The sequence below is a fragment of the Brienomyrus brachyistius genome, chromosome 3 (genome assembly GCF_023856365.1).
Source record: "Brienomyrus brachyistius isolate T26 chromosome 3, BBRACH_0.4, whole genome shotgun sequence".
Taxonomy (NCBI): domain Eukaryota; kingdom Metazoa; phylum Chordata; class Actinopteri; order Osteoglossiformes; family Mormyridae; genus Brienomyrus; species Brienomyrus brachyistius.
In genome coordinates this window covers 37209773-37228328 of record NC_064535.1, presented here as the reverse complement: position 1 = coordinate 37228328, position 18556 = coordinate 37209773, and the positions used below count along the sequence as shown (strand labels likewise).

At 49.1% G+C, this 18556-nt stretch overlaps 2 protein-coding genes across 6 annotated transcripts in view; both read left to right on the top strand.

Annotated features, from left to right (window-relative positions):
- Positions 1-1705, top strand: part of plekha5 (pleckstrin homology domain containing, family A member 5) — a 60783-nt gene extending 59078 nt beyond the window's left edge. For all 5 annotated transcript variants that reach the window (XM_049006884.1, XM_049006883.1, XM_049006882.1 and 2 more), the window contains 2 exons: positions 38-110; positions 650-1705. In XM_049006884.1, the coding sequence (XP_048862841.1) occupies positions 38-102 (65 nt within the window). In that variant the 3' untranslated portion in view covers positions 103-110; positions 650-1705. The remainder of the gene's footprint in view (positions 1-37; positions 111-649) is intronic.
- Positions 1706-4699: 2994 nt separating this feature from the next.
- On the top strand, positions 4700-18105 carry LOC125739390 (zinc finger protein AEBP2-like). The gene is given in 9 exon segments (XM_049009445.1): positions 4700-5515; positions 8047-8266; positions 8952-9059; positions 9753-9786; positions 9789-9935; positions 10211-10335; positions 13137-13204; positions 15943-16056; positions 17459-18105. Coding segments are annotated over 9 exon segments (1323 nt in total). The 5' UTR covers positions 4700-5021; the 3' UTR covers positions 17472-18105.
- The last annotated feature ends 451 nt before the right edge of the window (positions 18106-18556 follow it).

Genomic DNA, 18556 nt, shown 5'->3' with positions numbered 1-18556 from the left:
TTGACCGCCTGTGTGTGTTCTGGGCTGTCGTTTGCAGTGTCCCCCCCCGCTCCGTCCTCACAGCCGCCGATGGCCGACGGATCGCACTTCATGTGTGTTTAGAGGCAACAGTAAGAAGCTCTCTTAACCTTTTCTCTTACCGTTCCTGTCCTTCCTACCTCCCCCCCCCAGGCTGGTCTCAGGCATCTGACTTTGTTTGGCATCATTGAAAGGGTCCTTCAAAACTGACATCACAGAAGCTGTTAGTGGACAAGGTCATATGGGGGAAAACTGTCTGTGCCATTAAACGACTGAATCATACTCCGACATTACAGGAGTGACACTCAGTATACAGTGTGAATTTTCCCTGGGGGCCATTGTATGTCCATCCATCTATCAATGTGTCTGTATGAAGTATGTCTGCCTATTCGTCTGTCTGTCTATGTCTGTCTAGCTGTCTATATCTATGTCTGTCTATAGATCTATCTATAGAGGTGTACGAGATGCTTGTTGGATTAATGTATCTTAGATTACTGTACCCTAAATCTCTGGCAGATCATCGTATGACAGCAGGCTTTAATCTTACCGCTGGTTCCCCCACAGAAATGCACCATCCCTTCCAGCAGCATCCCTTACCTTGACCCTCACGTATTCGCTGTCGCCCCTCTAGCATCATCCTGCGCCAGAGCCAGGCCCGGTCTCCAGAGACGTACGCCTTGCTCTCCGCCGCCGTCTCCCCGCCTGCCCCTAGTGCCCGCCGCCCAGCCGGTGCTATCCGTCGAGACCTACATGTGATGGTTTGCAGTACCTATGCCGGGCCGCCAGGGGGAGCTGCTGGTGGACCGTGAGCGCTAGCCAGTGCTGGCCCGCCCGCGTCCAGGCTTCAGCGTCACCCCATGCGCGTCTCTCAGCCGTCGTCGCTGTAACACAGAGAAATCCGAAAGACATGAGCCCGATTGCCGTTGCTTTTTCTTTTTCCTTCATTTTGAATCCCCCGAAAAGCTGGATTTGGGGTTGAGCTCATCCACATGCTGCTATACGGCATGAGAGCTGTACAGACTGATACTTCCTGGTGTCCTGGGGACACTGTGCTTGTCCCACACACTCTGAAAAGATGTCAGATTTACTTTAAGCGTTTAAGAGGAAATGTTTATGTTTTTGCTATGTTATTTTTTATTTTCTTTTAATTTTGTCACTTTACGTGTCTTTTAATTAATTTCTCCTTTTTTAAAAAAACGGTGTAAATATCCTTTTTAAGAATATTTGTAAAATACGTTCATCTGTGAGGCTATGCGGTAGGACACGCAGTCGTGGTCCGTTTACGGATGACCGAGGTAGCGCGTTACGGCGGCGATGTTAGCGGGCTCTTCCGCCCCCTGTAGGCGACAGATCGTTATGGCATAATATCCGCCACGTTTTTCTGCCAATGAATGACGAAGAGTCTTCAGAAGGTTGGTTCTGTGAAGAGGGTGGTTTGGAGACCCTTCTAATGGAGTAGCCCTATAGCACATGTTAAAGAATAAAGAAGCAATAAGTGAGTTTTGTTAAGCCGAGACTGTGTTTTGTGTACAGAATGTAATTAGAGCGGTCTCTCTGTATATATATACTGTATACCGTACAATGACCAGAGCTTATGTAACTATAAGATGCTAATTATTAGAATTATTATGCAAAATGTTAATATCCCATCTGTTTTATAACACGTTAATAAATGTTAATGTTCTTAGTCGGTGCTGTTGTATTCTGTGGCTAAAAAAAAACCTCATCGTCTTAATTTGGAGGTGTTTCGTCCCAGAAAATGTGAGATTTACGGCTCACGGACACAACCCTGCTTGTCCCCAATAACGCACGTCGCTTTTCTGGGATATTTCAGGCATGCAATAAATAAAAACGGACAGGGTGAAGAGGGCGGGTGCTGCTATTTTTACTTGCCGTTTATTGTGAGTGTCCTTATTTTAGCGTATGAGACAGGAAGCGTTCGTACGTACACCGTATGCAGGTCATTGCGCTATTACAGCGATTTCGGGCATCGCCGGATTCAGCTGGGTACCGCTTCGGCTCAGACTCATGCAATACCTCGGACAAACTTAGCGGGGCGTTGTTGCCCACTCAGACGAGGATTTGGTCTAAATAAAAACGTTTTATATACTCGTCCTATACTGGGTCAACTGTAAATTGATGTAGGCTACATGTTATATTAATTGTTATATATTTCAGTAACTATCACAGTAATATCTATTAGACTTTGTCAGGATGGTTTGAAAAATTAGCTAATAGACCGGATAGAACAACCATTTTCGTTAAATACTGTACAAGTACAGTTATGAACGTAAAACAGATAGAAACGATATAAATAATATACAAGATCAAGACGGGTACAGATAATATGCCAGGTTTTAATTTCCTTGTTTTCTACCGTGCCAGAAATTAATCTCAGGTGGAAACTAGTTGTTAAAATTAGGCAGCCCGGTCCTGTCTCAACCGAAAACTGAAATTTTCACAGATTTGAAACGTGGGCAATTAAACTGCGTTTCACGATGCCATTAAACGGCTACAATATGTTGTGAATTTTGTTTGAATAGATCCTGCCTTACGCCCATGGATATGCTCCAGGCCTCAGGTGACCCTGAATAGGTCAGGTGGGTACAGAAAATGGATGGATGGATAGATGGATTTTAAAATGGCTTGTACTGTATTGAAGATTTCGCCTGCACGTTTTGCAACTACCCAGATTAAATGGGAATGGCGCCCTCTGGCGGTGAATTATTCGACACAGCTGTACCATAGTCATACACATACAGAGATTTCAACTTTTCAAAACACTAATTTAAAATACGAATTCATACTATTCAAATGAGTTATGGTAATACTGATGAGTAACCTATGCAAATACCGCGCACAGTTCTTATTTTACAGTTTTTGTGCAGTATACATTCCTGTTTTACCTACTATCTGCCTGGTCTTGGACGGGTATTTTAATACTAAGTTATATTTACATTAGAATGTATTTACCAAGTAGACTTAGGACAGTTATATGTTTATATTCATATACGCAAATGAGTTTCCCTGCAAACATTTTTAAAATACTTAATTAGGCCTATCATCACTAACTAGTTCATTGCCTTAGAATAATTAAATTTCTCGGTTACTAATTTATAACTTTGTCCTCTTGTTGTAATTATAAATAAACGTTCAACGATCATTTTCTTTAGTATGAATTTGTGATAATTAACAAGTGCAACGTGTTTCTTTAATTATTAACCCCACGGTGCTCAAGGTTCGAGTCCTGCTGATTTTCCAGCATTCCTTTACCTCTGAGCCAGGTGTGAAGCCTCTGGCCAATCAGAATCAGTGATCATTAAACTAACTACCTGGTAGACCTGAAAACACGGCCTGGATTTGGACTCGAGGGCTAGATTTGAACAGCCTTAATTTGCACCTTAAGGCGCTAAAGTAAGAGGCAGTAGTTTCAAACAAACTGGTCTTGAAACTGTCGGAGAAGCAAGATTTCCTTGGCCTTCAGTGGACAGAGGTTTGAATAACTTGCGAAAGCAAATAGTGAGCGAATGCATGTTTAAACAGCAGTGCTATGTTGAACAGGAAAGCTCTTTTTTTGGGATAGGACTGTCTTATAATTTAGGCAGTTTTTTTAGAAAGCGGCTGATTGCCAGTTAAAACTGGCTGTTACCTGCAACTTTGCCGTGGATTATGTTCTGGAAACTTGCATCTTGCCTTCACTCATAGTAGAGGGAAACAGTCCTGGCTGTTATTATCATGCTATCATCGTTAGGCGCACTTCCTAGGCTGTTAAGTTTATTTGTCTAAAGAGATGACTGATTTTGGCACACATCTGCCCCCCTTCAAACAGATCTCCGTTTCTGTGCCTTTCATTATTCACATAATTTGGAACGGAAAGGAGTCCAGTTGTCTTGTGACTTGTTAATATTACAAAATGCCCACAAGCGCGTCTATTTCAGTCTGCAAAACGGTCACCAGCTGCACAATGGAAATATTTTAACATCGTAGGGCTCCGGAGATGGTCTTGTCTGATCGGGGTTTATGTGTATTTTTCATTTTTCTGTAAGCAGATTATCTTAATTTGTTTGGCAAGTTAATGCTGCTAATATTTGACTGTTTGTTTATAACACCATTGCGTTGGGGGGGGGGGGGAATAATCCACATGTTTTTCCTTACCTTTTTTCTCATTATATTTAGGCTACGTCATAAAAGATAAAACTGATAAGATATAAAATAACAGTGATGCACCCCGGACTCCTGCAAACTTGTGAAGATCCGCAGGCTGGAAGAGATGACGGATCGGAGAGATCCAGAGCAAAGAAGAACGATCTGAAAGGGGCTGAGGGGATAATACTCCGTGTCAAAGTCAAAATCGACCAAACTACCGATTTTGGCAAAAATTGCAAGTGAATAATTCAGATGGAAACCTGGGGTTTTTTGTTTTTAAAATTCCTTACACTTGGGAGCATTATAAACGTCTCTTAACTATGTACTCGGGTCTTTTAACGGACTCAAGTGGTTTTCTGTGTATCTGGTGCCAGTTAAGTTTCACTTTAATGCTCGGCTTCTAGATCCCTCACGTTACACCTGCTTCATCATTTGTTGAGCGCGTTAAGCTTATTCTGTGTGTGCGGCAGGGTTATTATCAAGCTAATTAGGCGTATATATATATTTTTTTTTTCTTTTTTTAAGTTTGAGTAAAACCCTATATGCAGGATAAAATTAAGAGACGGAAGTTGTTCCACTACTCTCTATCGCCAGAGAACATTTGAAAGCTATAAATGTGCTCGCCTCCTAAATTCGAGTACAATATGCAGTCTGTGTATTTATAAAGTGATTTTCGTAGGGGGTTTAATACCCGCCCCGGTCCCGATCTGCCCGGCGCCCACGGTGCGGGCGCCCTGACGTCAGTCTGTCTCCTCCCTGCTCCACCTCCAGTAGCGGAGCGCTTGTCTGCGGCGTGTGTGTGTTTGCTGGGTCTTTCACGCTTAGTTCCGTGGGGCTAGAAGGCGTCCAGGAGAAACATGGCTGCCTGTATCATCGACAAGCCCGAACCGGAATCCGCACCATCTAGCAGCCAGAGAGGCGCCTGGATTTGCGGTAAGTCCGAGAAGATCGGAGGCCTGGAAGCTCCGAAGCGGCAAACCGGTGGTGACAGCGAGGCGATACAAAGGGACCGTGCGGAGGGAGAGAGCGTCAAACTTCTGGCCGTCCCGGACTCATCTGGAGCCGGAGAAGGAGACGGAGACGCCGCGCGAACGGACTGCGATCCAGAGCGTCCACGGCAAGGCAGGAACCCAGGGATCTCGGCCATCTGCACCGGCGATGGGGCGGAGAAGGAGGAACAAAGGAAGGAAGAGGAGGAGGAGGAGGAATGCTCGCTCGGAGGCGGTGATGCCGCGGAGAAGCGCAGCGTGACGGGGAGCCGGCATGACAACAGAGCCGCCGGGGCTGAAGTGTCATCATCCCCACCGTCATCCGGAGGGGATCCCCCACCCCGCAGGGACTCCGAGGACAGGCGAGTGGGCAAAGTTCATGGGAGAAGCGGAAGTACCGGGGTCTGGGGTATCATGTTCTTGAGCATCATGTTCTTGAGCTTGATTTACAATGCATGCCCTTTAACGTGCGTTAAGACACTCGCACGATTTCACCATCGCGGTACTTAACTAGCGGCTCCGTCTGCGTGGTTAATCATGATCCATTTAACGGCTCTCGAAGTTTTCTGTTCGCAAGATACTCCTAGCTGACCAGCAGAGGAACTATTTCGAAATGGCTAATTTTATCCCCGTCCAGGCTTATTCGATATAGTTAGTTAGTTTTTTCTGCATTTTTTTAAATAGGATAGTCCACTTGGCTGCGCGCTACTCAGTCCTGTTTTTATTGATTTTATGAGCTGGAATAAGGTGGAAGACTGAGTCCAATTGGGGTTAAGCGCTTCCATGTGATATTTGGGGATAAATATCGCATATGTCCGGCGAGTGAACTATCTTTGCGGGTTTCCCTGTACGGTCAACCCGGCGCAAATGTGTCACATCTGTTTTTGTGCAGCTGCCCTTTGATATTAACATTCGTTTACCGGTATAAAGTCCTCGGTGGATCGCAAGTCACAGGGATACGATAATGGAAACGCACATGGAAACCCCGGTTCAATTTAAGTACTCTGTCAAAGGGCAGACTTATTTTGGGGGATTTTAAAGCGGTGTAGGGTGAAATTTGCTGTGTCCCCGATGCTACTGGAAGGGTTGCGCCGAATAGTAGTGTTCTGATCGTAACATACCTGAAAATGGCTCAATCAATGCAGCCAGAAGCCGAGTGGGAGGGACAATGTCGAGTGGGAGGGGCAATGTGGGAGGAGTTTATAACTGTTATCATCTGATACCCTAATCCTCGTGATAAACCCCTCCCACTTGACACTCGGATCCCGGCTGCAGATATATGTACTTGTGTATATCTTGGAGCATTTTAAGCAATCGTCCATGTGTGTCGTCATGGCGAAGGCCATGGTTTCTAAGATGTCTACTGCATTTGTGACATGTTGCGACTTTAATACTTTTCTGTAGTGAATAAAATGGACACTCGGGCAGATTTCCAGCTGATGAATCTCGAAAAAAGCACTGTGTGAATTCAGTAACCATATTAAACCGGAATGAGGAAACGCCCTGTGTCAATACAAGGATGCCTCTGAGACAAGATTGAACTTTTCTTGAGAAGTTTACATTATGGCAGTGATTTATTGAATGCTGTCTGACACTGTGAGGACTGGCCGAGCAGGTCCGCCCCCCTGCTGGTTGGATTGTGATATAACATCTCCCCATTCCTCTCTCGCGCCTGCAGGGTGAGTGCAGTAATTAGCGCCTTACACTTGCCAGCGCACAGGCCTGTTGTCCTCAGAGATGGTTCTCCTTAATCTCCACTCATCAGCACGGGGAGCTTCCATCTCCTGTGGTGTTCCTTTTCATTGACGGTCCCGCCCGAAGAGTTGGTCCGCGAGTTGTTACATTAGCGCGATGTGGCGACATGTTACTTTCTTGGGGTAGGAGGATTCTCTGTGGTGCCCATTGGTGTGATGGAGGGGCTACTTGGGCCAAGTTCCGGAGCCTTATTGCTGTAACTGCTACTGGGCATGGTTTTGTCACCAAGTAGAGGCTGAAAAGGAGAGGCCTGTAGCATGAGAGGGTGCTGAGCAATGTGATTGGTCCAGGAGGCTGCATGGAATGGTGCATTCTGGGAGTTTTAATTATTGCTGTGTTAGCTGCAAGGCAGGCGAATTGTGGTATTTAGAAAGAAGCTAGAGTTACTTTGGAAGGTTGAGGGGGTTACTGCTGCCATTCCTTCCCTAGCGTATCTCCCAAGCTCAGCTCTAGGCTCATCCCAGGAACTTGAACCAACAAGCTTCCATTTTTTTCTAAATAATTCCCATACCTACAGTCCTGTGGTGCGAGTGGCCAGCCAGTGCACATGATCAGGAGGCACGGACTGTGTGCTTAAGTCCCCACTGCCCCAATCTGTCATGTGACCTTCTGATCAGCATCGGTGACATCATGGCCTCCAGGTGGCGCTGCAACAGTGGGGTTGTACATAAATGTACAATATACAGCATCTTTCCCTTTGGATCCTGGACAAAAAGTCCTGCAAAGACCTTAAGCGGTTAAAGAAATTATGCATTGTTAATTTCTGTGAATCCCCCCCCCCACACACACACACACACACAGACACACACACTGGGGCCTTAGCAGATGGCAGTTACTCAGCACATGCTGTGCCCATAACAGCACTGGCTTGGGACGTTCCATCTCGGGGGAGGGGGGAGGTGCGGCAAAAACACGGAGCCCCTGGCCCTTCTCTTGGTTTTCTCTCAGGTGGGGGCCAGTGGTGATGTCCTCTGGGAGAATTTGAAATGGAGTTTGTGATCACGACAGTCCCTTGTTCTGTTCCGTGCTCGGGTTCATTCACGTGCTGGAGTGAGAGCTGCGGTTCATTTGTTCATATCTAAAGTCGGTGTGATTATGGGATGTGTGCTTAGTTCTCTCTGCCCCCTCCCGCTCGCAGCACCCTGATGGAGGTGGAGAGCACGGTGTCCAGCGGTCGCTCCACACCGGCCATGCTGACCGGCTTCCTGGGTGGTCCCGGTCCGGCCGCAAGCCCCGCCTCCTCGGCCAAAGGCCCCACCTACCCCTGCAGCTGGGACCACTGCCTGGAGAGTTTCTGCTCCAGCCCTGACCTGGCGGAGCACATCCGGGGCATGCACGCGGACAGCCGGCGTGGCGGGGTGGGTCCACAGCCCCGCCTCCTTCCCATACCCCTCCCCCCGCTTCTTCACAAACACTCCCTGCCTTGTTTGAGTTTATTCTCCGCTTCTGTTATCTGGGACTCTGCCTTCGAACTCGTGATATTCTGGCCCAGCCAGTCTGCCTGATGCCTATTTATCTGCTTTGGTACCTGATCTCTTACAACCGGGTCGGGCCCAAGTCACCACCACCCAACAGCTTGTTCCTGCTTCACCACACGCAGACATGCGGTTGTCTGTGGTTGAACTCCTTTTGTGGCTGAGCAGCCGCTGACCATACTGGTGCTCACTGCGTGTATCTTTTTTTTTTAATATTTTCCTCCCACTTCGATTGAGCCTATATCTGTTCTCAAAATGTTTTGAAAACCTCAATGTTGCTTCATACATTTTAAAAATGTCAAATAATGACATGGTCCTTTATGAAAGATGTGGAAAAACAGGTCTTGCTTTCAAATATTTGAACATTTTTTTAAATAAATTAATTAAATCACAATGTCACAATGAGAAGGAAGATTACAAATGACAACGGAGTTCATCAACATTTTGCTTGGCAGAAGGTTACAGCCTCTTAAACTGCCCAGTCTATCCAACATGTAATGAACTGTATAGATCGTAACCCCACCCCCCCCATAAAAGTTGCGCACCATTGTCCATGTGCACCCCCCAGATGTACGTGTGCCTGTGGAAAGGATGCAAGGTGTACAACACCCCCTCCAGCAGCCCCAGCTGGCTCCAGAGACACCTGCTAAGTCACAGTGGGGACAAGCCCTTCAAGGTGAGCTGGGGGAGGGGGGCTTCATGGTCCTGGGGCGTTTTTCTTCAAGCTCGGCTCTTAAATGTGTAATTAGAATAATCGTTTGGACAGCAGATGCCTTTACCTGGAGGTTCAGCTGCCAGTCAGCCGTTAATTAACAGAAATGGTAACGTCCCCAGTGGGGGATCAGAGGTGAGTTTTGTCTCCGGGCAACACTGACGCCCAAATGGAAAGTCCAGCAGGAGCGGGCGGGGGGGGTGTCATCTCTTGCCAGTTTCCTCAGTGGCCCCCCCTTCATTCGTGAGAGATGAGGTCGTTCACTCCCCAGTCGCGAGAGTGTTTGATTGGTGCAGATCCTGTCTACGTGTCTGGATGCAAAGTCGGCTTAACTTTGCTGCCAGACCACCAGCAGGGCTGCACTTATTAATCAGAGGTTAAAAGGTGTAATCACTATTCTCAGTTGCGTAACCGTGCACTGGCTCCAGTAATGCATTAATCAGTGTAATTAAGCATCCGAATTGCAGGGTCTGTTTGCTATTTTAAGGGCCACAAAATGCAATTAAACGCAATTATACATAAATAATGTAACAAAGTCAAGATGATGTGAATTGAGTCTGCATTTCAGCCATGATTAAGATTATAAATGTTTGTGTTGAGTGATTTGGGACGGTGCTTAATTCTGTTGACTTTCGATCCCTCTGACTCCTCCCACAGTGCGTGGTCGCTGGCTGCAATGCCAGCTTTGCCTCCCAGGGGGCGTGGCTCGCCACGTCCCCTCCCACTTCAGCCAGCAGAACTCCTCCAAGCTGTCTGGCCAGTCGAGGGCCAAGGAGGAGTCGCCTTCCAAAGCCGGCATGCGCCGGCGGCGGCTGAGGGCACGACACCACAGGTCCCTGCGTACGTCTCCACGGTAGCGCCGGACCCCCCCCCCCCCCCCAGCCCCTCTCTGTTAGTAACCCTAAATGTGCTTATACCATTTCACCCACTGTCCCCAAGGAGGCTAAGAGGTGTGTGTGTGTGTGTGTGTGTGTGTGTGTGTGTGTGTGTGTGTGTGTGTGTGTGTGTGGTGGTTTTAGTGGAAGGGCAGCCTTTTTGGGAGGGGGGGGGGGGTGATTAACCATGGAGTTACCTTCTTACCGGGCATCTCTGATGGACTCCCTGCACCCCCACAGCACGCCCACATGACTTCTTCGATGCCCAGACTATGGACGCCATTCGGCACAGGGCCATCTGCCTGAACCTGGCCACGCACATCGAGAGCCTGGGCCATGGACACAGCGTGGTCTTCCACAGCACGGTGGGTGTCTGGTGTCGGCTTGGGGCCAGGCTGGTAACCGGGGCCCCCCCCTCCCGGAGAGACCGCCTCTGGTCGCGAAACAAACGGTAGTGGCTCCTGCTGCTCCTTTCTTGGCCAGCAGGTGGCACCAGTGCACAGCTTAACTTCACCAAGCAGCATGGTGACCCAACCACTTACATCACAGTGCAATATATCTCAGAAACAATCAAGCCTAATCAAGATAATTATGGATTCTAATGACAACATGGAAGTTTATGCTTACATCCCAGTTTTAAACTGTACAGACGCTCCTTTACTTACGAACTTTCAACTTACGAACTATAAGACATACGAACAAAGAGGACCGTAAGTCCAAATTGTGTTCATTGGGCTCCCGTTTCCTGTCCGCAATATCCATCCATCCATTTTCCAAACCGCTTATCCTATTGGGTCGCGGGGGGTCCGGAGCCTATCCCGGAAGCAACGGGCACGAGGCAGGGAACAACCCAGGATGGGGGGCCAGCCCATCGCAGGGCACATTCACACACTATTCACTCACACATGCGCACCTATGGGCAAGTTAGCAACTCCAATTAGCCTCAGCATGTTTTTGGACTGTGGGGGGAAACCGGAGTACCCGGAGGAAACCCCACGACGACATGGTGAGAACATGCAAACTCCACACACATGAGACCCAGGCGGAGACTCGAGCCCGGGTCCCAGAGGTGTGAGGCAACAGTGCTAACCACTGTCCGCAATATTAGTTTTTTTTTCTCTGCACGCCAATTCCGAACCTCTGGCCGCTTCTCTCGTTGTGCAGCAGCGTAGTGTGCGTACTCTCAGCATCCTAGTTCTATGTACTTGCGTATGATGTTAAAATGATGTCAAATAAGGACTTATGAACATTTCAAGTTACGAACGGCCGTCCATTCGTAAGTAGAGGAGCGTCTGTACTTCCCAAAGAAAGAGATTAATTTCTGCGTGTTTGCGGCCTTGGGTGACAGGTGTTGGGTGATGCATCTTGGCTGTTCTTCATGTTTCCTGCAATTCGTGCGGCAAATCAAAGCACAACTGTGTTCAGCTGGCATCCCATCCTGCTTTGTGTTCTGGGCTGTCGGAGGGAGCCTTAAGGAAGCCCTGCAGTCCTGCCTAGGATAAGCAGAAGGATGGATGGCAGTTATTTGCTAGCAGTGAGGAAGTCGAGGTGTAGAATGATGTCGTCTTTTTTTTTATTATTATTTGATCCAAGAAGAAGTAAAATTTCAACTTGACGGTCATGGCTTTGTGCATCCACTAGAGGGCAGTGTTTTTACTTTGGTTTAGACCCAAGCCATTCCAAGCAGTTTTGTTCGTATAGTTAAAAATCTGTTGTCAGGTAGGACTAATGGGATATAGGCATCTGGACTGAAGTGAAGCAGAACCTGAATGGACTTTGTCCTGGTCGGGGGCCTGGCAGCAAACTCTTATTGAATTATTCATCATGTTTCTTCCTCATTTATGTCATGTGACTTGGGGCTTGGAGGCCAGTTCCTGTATTTGCAGTGGTGACGCGTTTGGAGAGATCAGCTCATTTTTATGGTGCTCTCTGCCTGGGGGGAGTTACCTCTAAACGGCTCCTACAGCTTCAGTACACCTGGCAGCTAAACGGAAGGTGTGTTTGTAAATGCCCCCCCCCGTCAGCGTCTTGGGTAGATGGAGGTTGGTCGCGGTGCAGATATGCTGGGGACGTGGTACAAATGAAAACTGATTGGAGCGGAGCTGGAATGTGGGTCGGAATGGAAGACGGCAGCGTCTCAATCCTCTTTCTTCGCGTTCGGCTCAAACGGGGCTGTTTGCTCTAACATGTTACTGTTTTATCTGAGCTCGGTGTCTTTCATATGCACAGCTTATTGTTGGTGAATTTAACTACCGGACATCAGCCCCCCCCCCTCACCCCAGGGACTTGAATTGGTAGCCTTCTGAGCCACATCCTTAATCATCTTGGTGCCAGGTGCGTACCACCTTAACAGGAGGCGGGGGCCCACAGCATAACAAACATGGCCGCCCTGAAGTGGGGGGGGGGGTGAAAAAGGACCAATCGGATGGCAGGGCCACCAGGTGTGTTGAATAGGTGCCATTGGCTGTGCCTGTCCAATGAGAGTGAGCCAATCCATCCTCTTGGAATTAAGGAGGGGGAAAAGTGGGGGGTGAGGGGGCAGACGGATTCTGTTCCTCGCCAGTTTCCTGGACCGAGCCAGACATCGTAAAGAAATTATTACGCGTCCTGCTGCTTGGGCCTCTCCGGTCGTCCGGCACGGGCAGAGACGGCTAATAAAGGGTCCTCAATAAAAATGCTGCTGCGTTTCGGCATCCCTGTGCGTCACGGCGCCCTCCCCCTCCCCCCCTGTGGGGGCGAAGGCGGGTACACAAAGGCAGCTCTGTTCTCTCGTCGTATGAATCGCAATGGCCCGCTGATGATTTGTCCCACCTCTGTCATGTGATTTTGTCGGAATATGCGGTGCCCCCTTTTGGTTGAAGATGTACAGCGGGAGTCCGGCCCAGGAGCAACTGAGTCTGCCTGGTTCTGTTCGGGTGCTTTTGGGCACTGTGGTAAATGGCTTAATTCCAGAGGTGGATCTTTCTCTATCCAGCCTTTTCTGCCCCATCAAAATCATCGGGAGGCTCGCTGCGTTCGGCTTGGCTGCCCTTCCCTCTGGACGGTGGTGGTCGGGGCCGTCCTGATGCTGCCTGCTGTCTCAGCAGTGCCGTCTGTCGGTCGTTTTATTTCTGCGTTACGAGATTCCTGCGTTTTACGTTCTCCGTTTCCCATCCTTTCCATCCAGGTCATAGCCAGACGAAAGGAGGATTCTGGGAAGGTCAAGGTTCTGCTCCACTGGACCCCTGAGGATATGTGAGTAGAGATGATGGCACCTCACAGCCCTGGGGGGCGGGACACCATCCTGTACGTTCAGGATGCCGAGAGCTTTGCTGTGTCCCTGAGAGGGACTGACACGGATCTGGCACGCTTAGCGACACCCCCTCCGAGATGATTGCGGAGGCGGGTCGCCGGGAGGGTGAGTGGAGTGTGAGACAGAGTAGGGGAGGGGGCTTAGCTGATGTAGACGGCATTTTGTTGCTTCTGCCATGACCAGGGTTCCTGGTAGATCTTCCTCATAATTTCATAATTTCCCCCTGTCCGTAGGGAGGGGGCTGTCTTTCTGGTCTGAGCTGTTCGTTGTGGGGGGGGGGTCTCAGTTGGGTCCCTGTGAGGTCGTGATCCAGGCCCTCCACACTGTTTTATGAGGAGACGTGTGAGCCCCCCAGGCGCTGCCGTTTGACGTCAGGGCGGGAGCCCCACGCCAGGTCCCCCCCCCCCAAGTGGCTGGGCCGTGGGGTTTTGGCACTCGGTCTGTGGATGAGGCCGGTGCCAGCTGGAGGCCACGCTGCCAGGATGTTGCCATAAAGGCTGATTGCCCCCCCCCCCCCCCCCACGCTCTCATTGGTTGGTTGGGTCTCCATTCAGCAGGCTTGTTTTCTGCTTTTCCAAGACTCAGTTAATTGTCTCCCATGTCGGGTCAGGCAGTCTGCGTCAAACAAACTTGTGACCTGTGTATATACCCCCCCCCCCCAGTGTGAAGGCTGTGCTTTCCTCTTGTGTGCTCCTCTTTGCGGGGGCTGCTGGAAAAGGCCCCGTTTCCCATATATTCTACAGGTGACTCTGTGGTCATGTGAAACTCCAGACACTCCAAGCCTGTCCTGTGTCTGGCTCGGCGTGTTGAGGTGGGACAGCGTTCTCTCTCTCTCTCTCCAGAAGAGACCCCCCCCCCCGCTCTGTGCTAATGGGTCCGATTCGTCACAGAGGGGCAGCGTCCGTCCAGTATATCATGGTACCCCCCAGCACCCACTGGGTTTCACATTCTTTCGTCTTCAGCTATAAGACTCTACCGTTTCTGGAGGGTGCAGTAAATCAGACTAGAACTTCTGGGTGCTCGCTGTGTGTCTGCAGTTCGGACTGTAGGGGGTGCTCTGTCTCAGTTGTGACAGTTTAGTTTTCAGCATCCTTGTCATCATCTGAGTTCTTCTTCAGATTTGATTTTCATGATTTTTCCATGAAGATGCAGGAGCTCGACATCCCCGCCACAGAACGTGCCGAATCGGAACCGCAAACCCAGCAGGCTGTTATGCCCGGTTCAGGCCTCCTTCGCGGCCCCAACGTGAGCCGATCGGTGCCTGTCAGTCAGGAGGTGTTAATGTGTCCTGATCGTCTGTGATGTTTTATCTTAACGGCGCTGTGAAGACTGGCTTCTCCTGAGACCGCACTTGGAATATGAAATTTCTGGGTCACCAAACAGCCAAACCCAAATGCTCCTCTGTGGGAAGTAAATATTCGTATTTTTATTTTTTGATTTTTAAAAGTTTTCAGTTGGGGAGGATACTGGTCAGCCAGGGAAGCGTGCTCTGGAATAAGGGGGGGTGGGGGGTTGGTTCCTCCACCCCATAATCCACATTGCCATGGGACCCCAGATCAGCATCCCTGGTGCAGGCTGTGGCCACACCCCCCTTATATCTATGACCTCATTTGTAGTGTGTAGATGTCACTGTCAATCTCCCATTACTTTTACCAAATTAACACTCCCCCTTCTTGCCAATTCACTAGCATGCTGCCTCTAGCGCCCCCTGCTGCTGTGTATGTGCTGGTGCTGCTGCACTGTGTGTGTGTCCCTGGAATGAGGACAGGGATCATTAGGAGAAACCCCCCCCTCCCCTCCCCCCGCCCGTTCAAGTCCTGACTGATCCCCCGCCAGTGTGCCACACTCGCTCGCTTGTGCACACAAACCCACACACACACACACACGGTCTGTTTTCTCCATCTTCCTCACACGCCGTAATGGGGGGGTGAAGGAATGTAAATACAGGCTGAATGAAAAGTCAAAAGTAGGTAAGCAACCTGTCTGGGTGGATGCTGCCTGACTAGTATGCCCTTCAGCTTGCGCCCTGGGTAGCTCTCACCCCCCCCCCCCCCCCCCCATTTACTCTGAAGCATTGTTATAACCCCCCGCACCCACTGACTCTGAAGCGGTGTTACTCAGGTCACTGACCCAGGGTCCTCAAAGCAGCTTCAGGCATTCGCTCCGGCTTCAGCCACTGAATGCTTTAGACTTTCATTCACCTGCTTTTCCGACTTAATGGTTGATGTGAGTCTCAGGCTTCCGTTGTGTTCAGGGATTCTGGCCCCTTTTGATGCTGGGTGCACTTCCTGGCATGTCCACCAGAGGGCCTATGTCACAAGGCTGTCACAGACTACTGGTGGTAGACTGTATATCCATCTGCTTCAGGGCTCTTCTTAAACCACAGAACTATGTTTTTGTCAGGTGGACTCTTGGATGATGATGTCACGATTTGAGCCTTGATTAGGCTTCCGGTCTCTGCTTTGATGGCATCATGCCCTGTTGATGCACTCCTGTAGGTGTGCTGGTTCGTTTTCTCCAAAGCTAGTAGGAGGTATAAAAAGTTTCTTTGACATTCTAATTTTCCAGTTCCTTAACCATGGCGCCCCCTGCAGTTTGCACTGGAATTCAGCATTCCGGAGGAAATGGCAGATATGTTTGAATGTCTGGTTCCTCTGCTCCCTTTGTGCGGCGGCTGTAGCCTGCCAGATGCGTGGGTGAGCGAGAGCGACAGACCGCAGCTGAAGACCAAGGTCGTGCACCTGTCCCAGCTCCCACAGGACACTGCCCTCCTGCTGGACCCGAAAACGTACCGGTGAGTATCTGGCCTTGTCACACATATCTGGGCACAGGCAGAACTCCCCCCCCCCCCCCCCCCAATGCTGACATGCTTAGGGAAGAGTCACATGAGAGGAAGACGAGGGGTGGGGGGGGCTGGGAAATCAATAACCACAAGCAGCCCCATCAGAAGTACCCATCAGCTCAAAGCCCTTGATGGAGGTAATTAAGGGTAATGCCCCCACCCCTCATTTAAACACGGGGGGGGGGTGTGATAGGTGGCATTTAATAATATAATTTGCGGTGTTTTTTTTATTATTATTATTATTATTATTATTATTTGTGCATTGGGGGGGGGGTAGCTCAATAAATAAGATGTAATGAATGCATTCCCTGCCCGTTAATGGCGGACGCGAGCTCTCTGCAGCAGGTTCCCGGGGCCACTCCGTCGGGGCTACAGGAGGCACCTCTCTCTGATTAGACAGCAGTGTGGTTCGGATAAAACCCTCCCTGTCGTTTAGGCCCAGTCCATGACTGCAGATGGGCGGTGGGACAGACTGCAGTAGATCCGTGATTCATATGAATCCAACCCCCCCCCCCAGACTTCGGCACACATGTGAACCGCGGATTAATTTCAAAGTTTATCCATAATAGTGCGCTATACATTTTTACTGCCGCAATTACTTTTTAAAGTAACAATTCCCTTAATGGAATACATGCATTCAGGGGGGCAGTGGGGGGACCTCTCCCCACTGTAGCACATTGGGGGGGGGGGGGATTTTTAGAATTTATTTGGGAATGCAATAAAAAGTGTGGATTCATTCGCATTAGCCGTGGCATTTCCAGTGGAATCTATTTCCCCATTTTGAAAAACACAGTTAGCGTGTCTAATTACAACTTCTGTATGCTTCACATGATAACTTTTGTTATTCTGTGGTCTCCCGAATATAACTCATGTTCTCGAGAAAGCAACTTTGGCTACGTTGAGATGAAGGAAGATTTAGTCGTAATCTCAGCCTAACAGGACGTCGTGATGGAGGTGGTGGAGATGTCTGGAGTTCCGTACGTTGCAGAGTTGCAGTGATCCACAAAATGTTCAGATCCGTGGCTGAAAACTGCGATCCGATCTGAAGTGTGAGTTTTGTGGTCTGTGGCTCCCCTCATTATCACCTGGAGAAGCAGTCATGCTGGGAGCTGGGACCCCCGATTCTGATTGATGTGCATAGCGGAAACTCACTGAAGGTCTTCAAGGGTCAGGCAGAACATACTCCAGGTTCTTAATCTGAAGCATCATTGTCTTTTTAAGGCGTGGTCTGGTAATGAAATCTGGTTTTTCTGGTCTGTCCACTGGGTCAAATGGTCTTGGACAGCATTCAGCGGCATTCCTCATGGGTCCCAGAGGTGTAGCTCCCAAACTGAAGTGGCTCTCTGCTTTTCAGGATGTTCCTGTAGACTGGAGCGGAGGCTGTGTCCTTGGGTCCGTGAAGATCATCTATCTGATGGTACCGGAACCCCAGCCTCCTCTCCTTCCAAACCTGCACCAAAGTTTGCTGTGAAACCCGCCCTCTGCTCCCTGCTGTTCCTGCACGTCGGTGAACGTCAGTCAGGTTTTTTCCACTGGAAGACGAAGGCATTTTTATGGATTTTTTTTTTCTTTCTCCGTTTTTGCGAGGGTCTAGACAGTTCGTCGCACCCCCTACCCAAGCCCTTGTTAAACTAATTCTCTGGAAGTCTAGATGAAAAACTGTGTCTAGCTAGTTCATTTGTAAATATTTCTACAGATTTGTGATATATTTTTATACTGTGAGATTGGGCCTCTGCGGAGGCGAACTGAATGTGATTGTGTATATAATTTGCCTTATTTCCGGAGAGTTCCATCGCAGCTGTGTCATCCGGAAGAACGACGCGCATCTCTGACATCAGGCCTCCGTCTGACTCATCGCTGTAGTCTGCTGCCGCTCCCACCCAGGCTGGTGACGCCGGTCCCGTGCAGGGGGACCTAACACCTTTCACGGCAGTGAAACCCCATCTCCTGCTGTGACGTGTCGGACCGCCGGATGATATCAATAAATGATCTTTACTGGAATGGAGCATTTCGAGTTTTTCTTTCTGCGTAAAAGGTGATTGGTGGGGTGGTGGAGGAGGTGGGGCTGGGTTCAAGGCTGGTCTTTGGGGGGTGGAGTAGTGGGGGTGTGGCCAATTATGAAATACCCCTCCCCTCTTCCTCTGCCAATGGATGGTGCCCCCTAAGATGATTTTGTGTGTGTGTTTGTCTTAATATTATGTAAATATATTTACTATATATTTAATATGATTAAAAACCTGTTTAACATTTTATAAACATCTGTGATTGCAATCAAAAAAAAAAACTAAAAATGCAAAGTTATGTATTTTGTTTGGAAATGAATGGATGGTCCGTACACAGATATGTATATAAAATGTCTGCATATGTTTGGGGGGGGATTAAGCTCCTGCTTCCCTGTTCTTTGATTGGTGCTCATAACTGGGACGCTGACTTCTCCCACATCAGCCAGTGG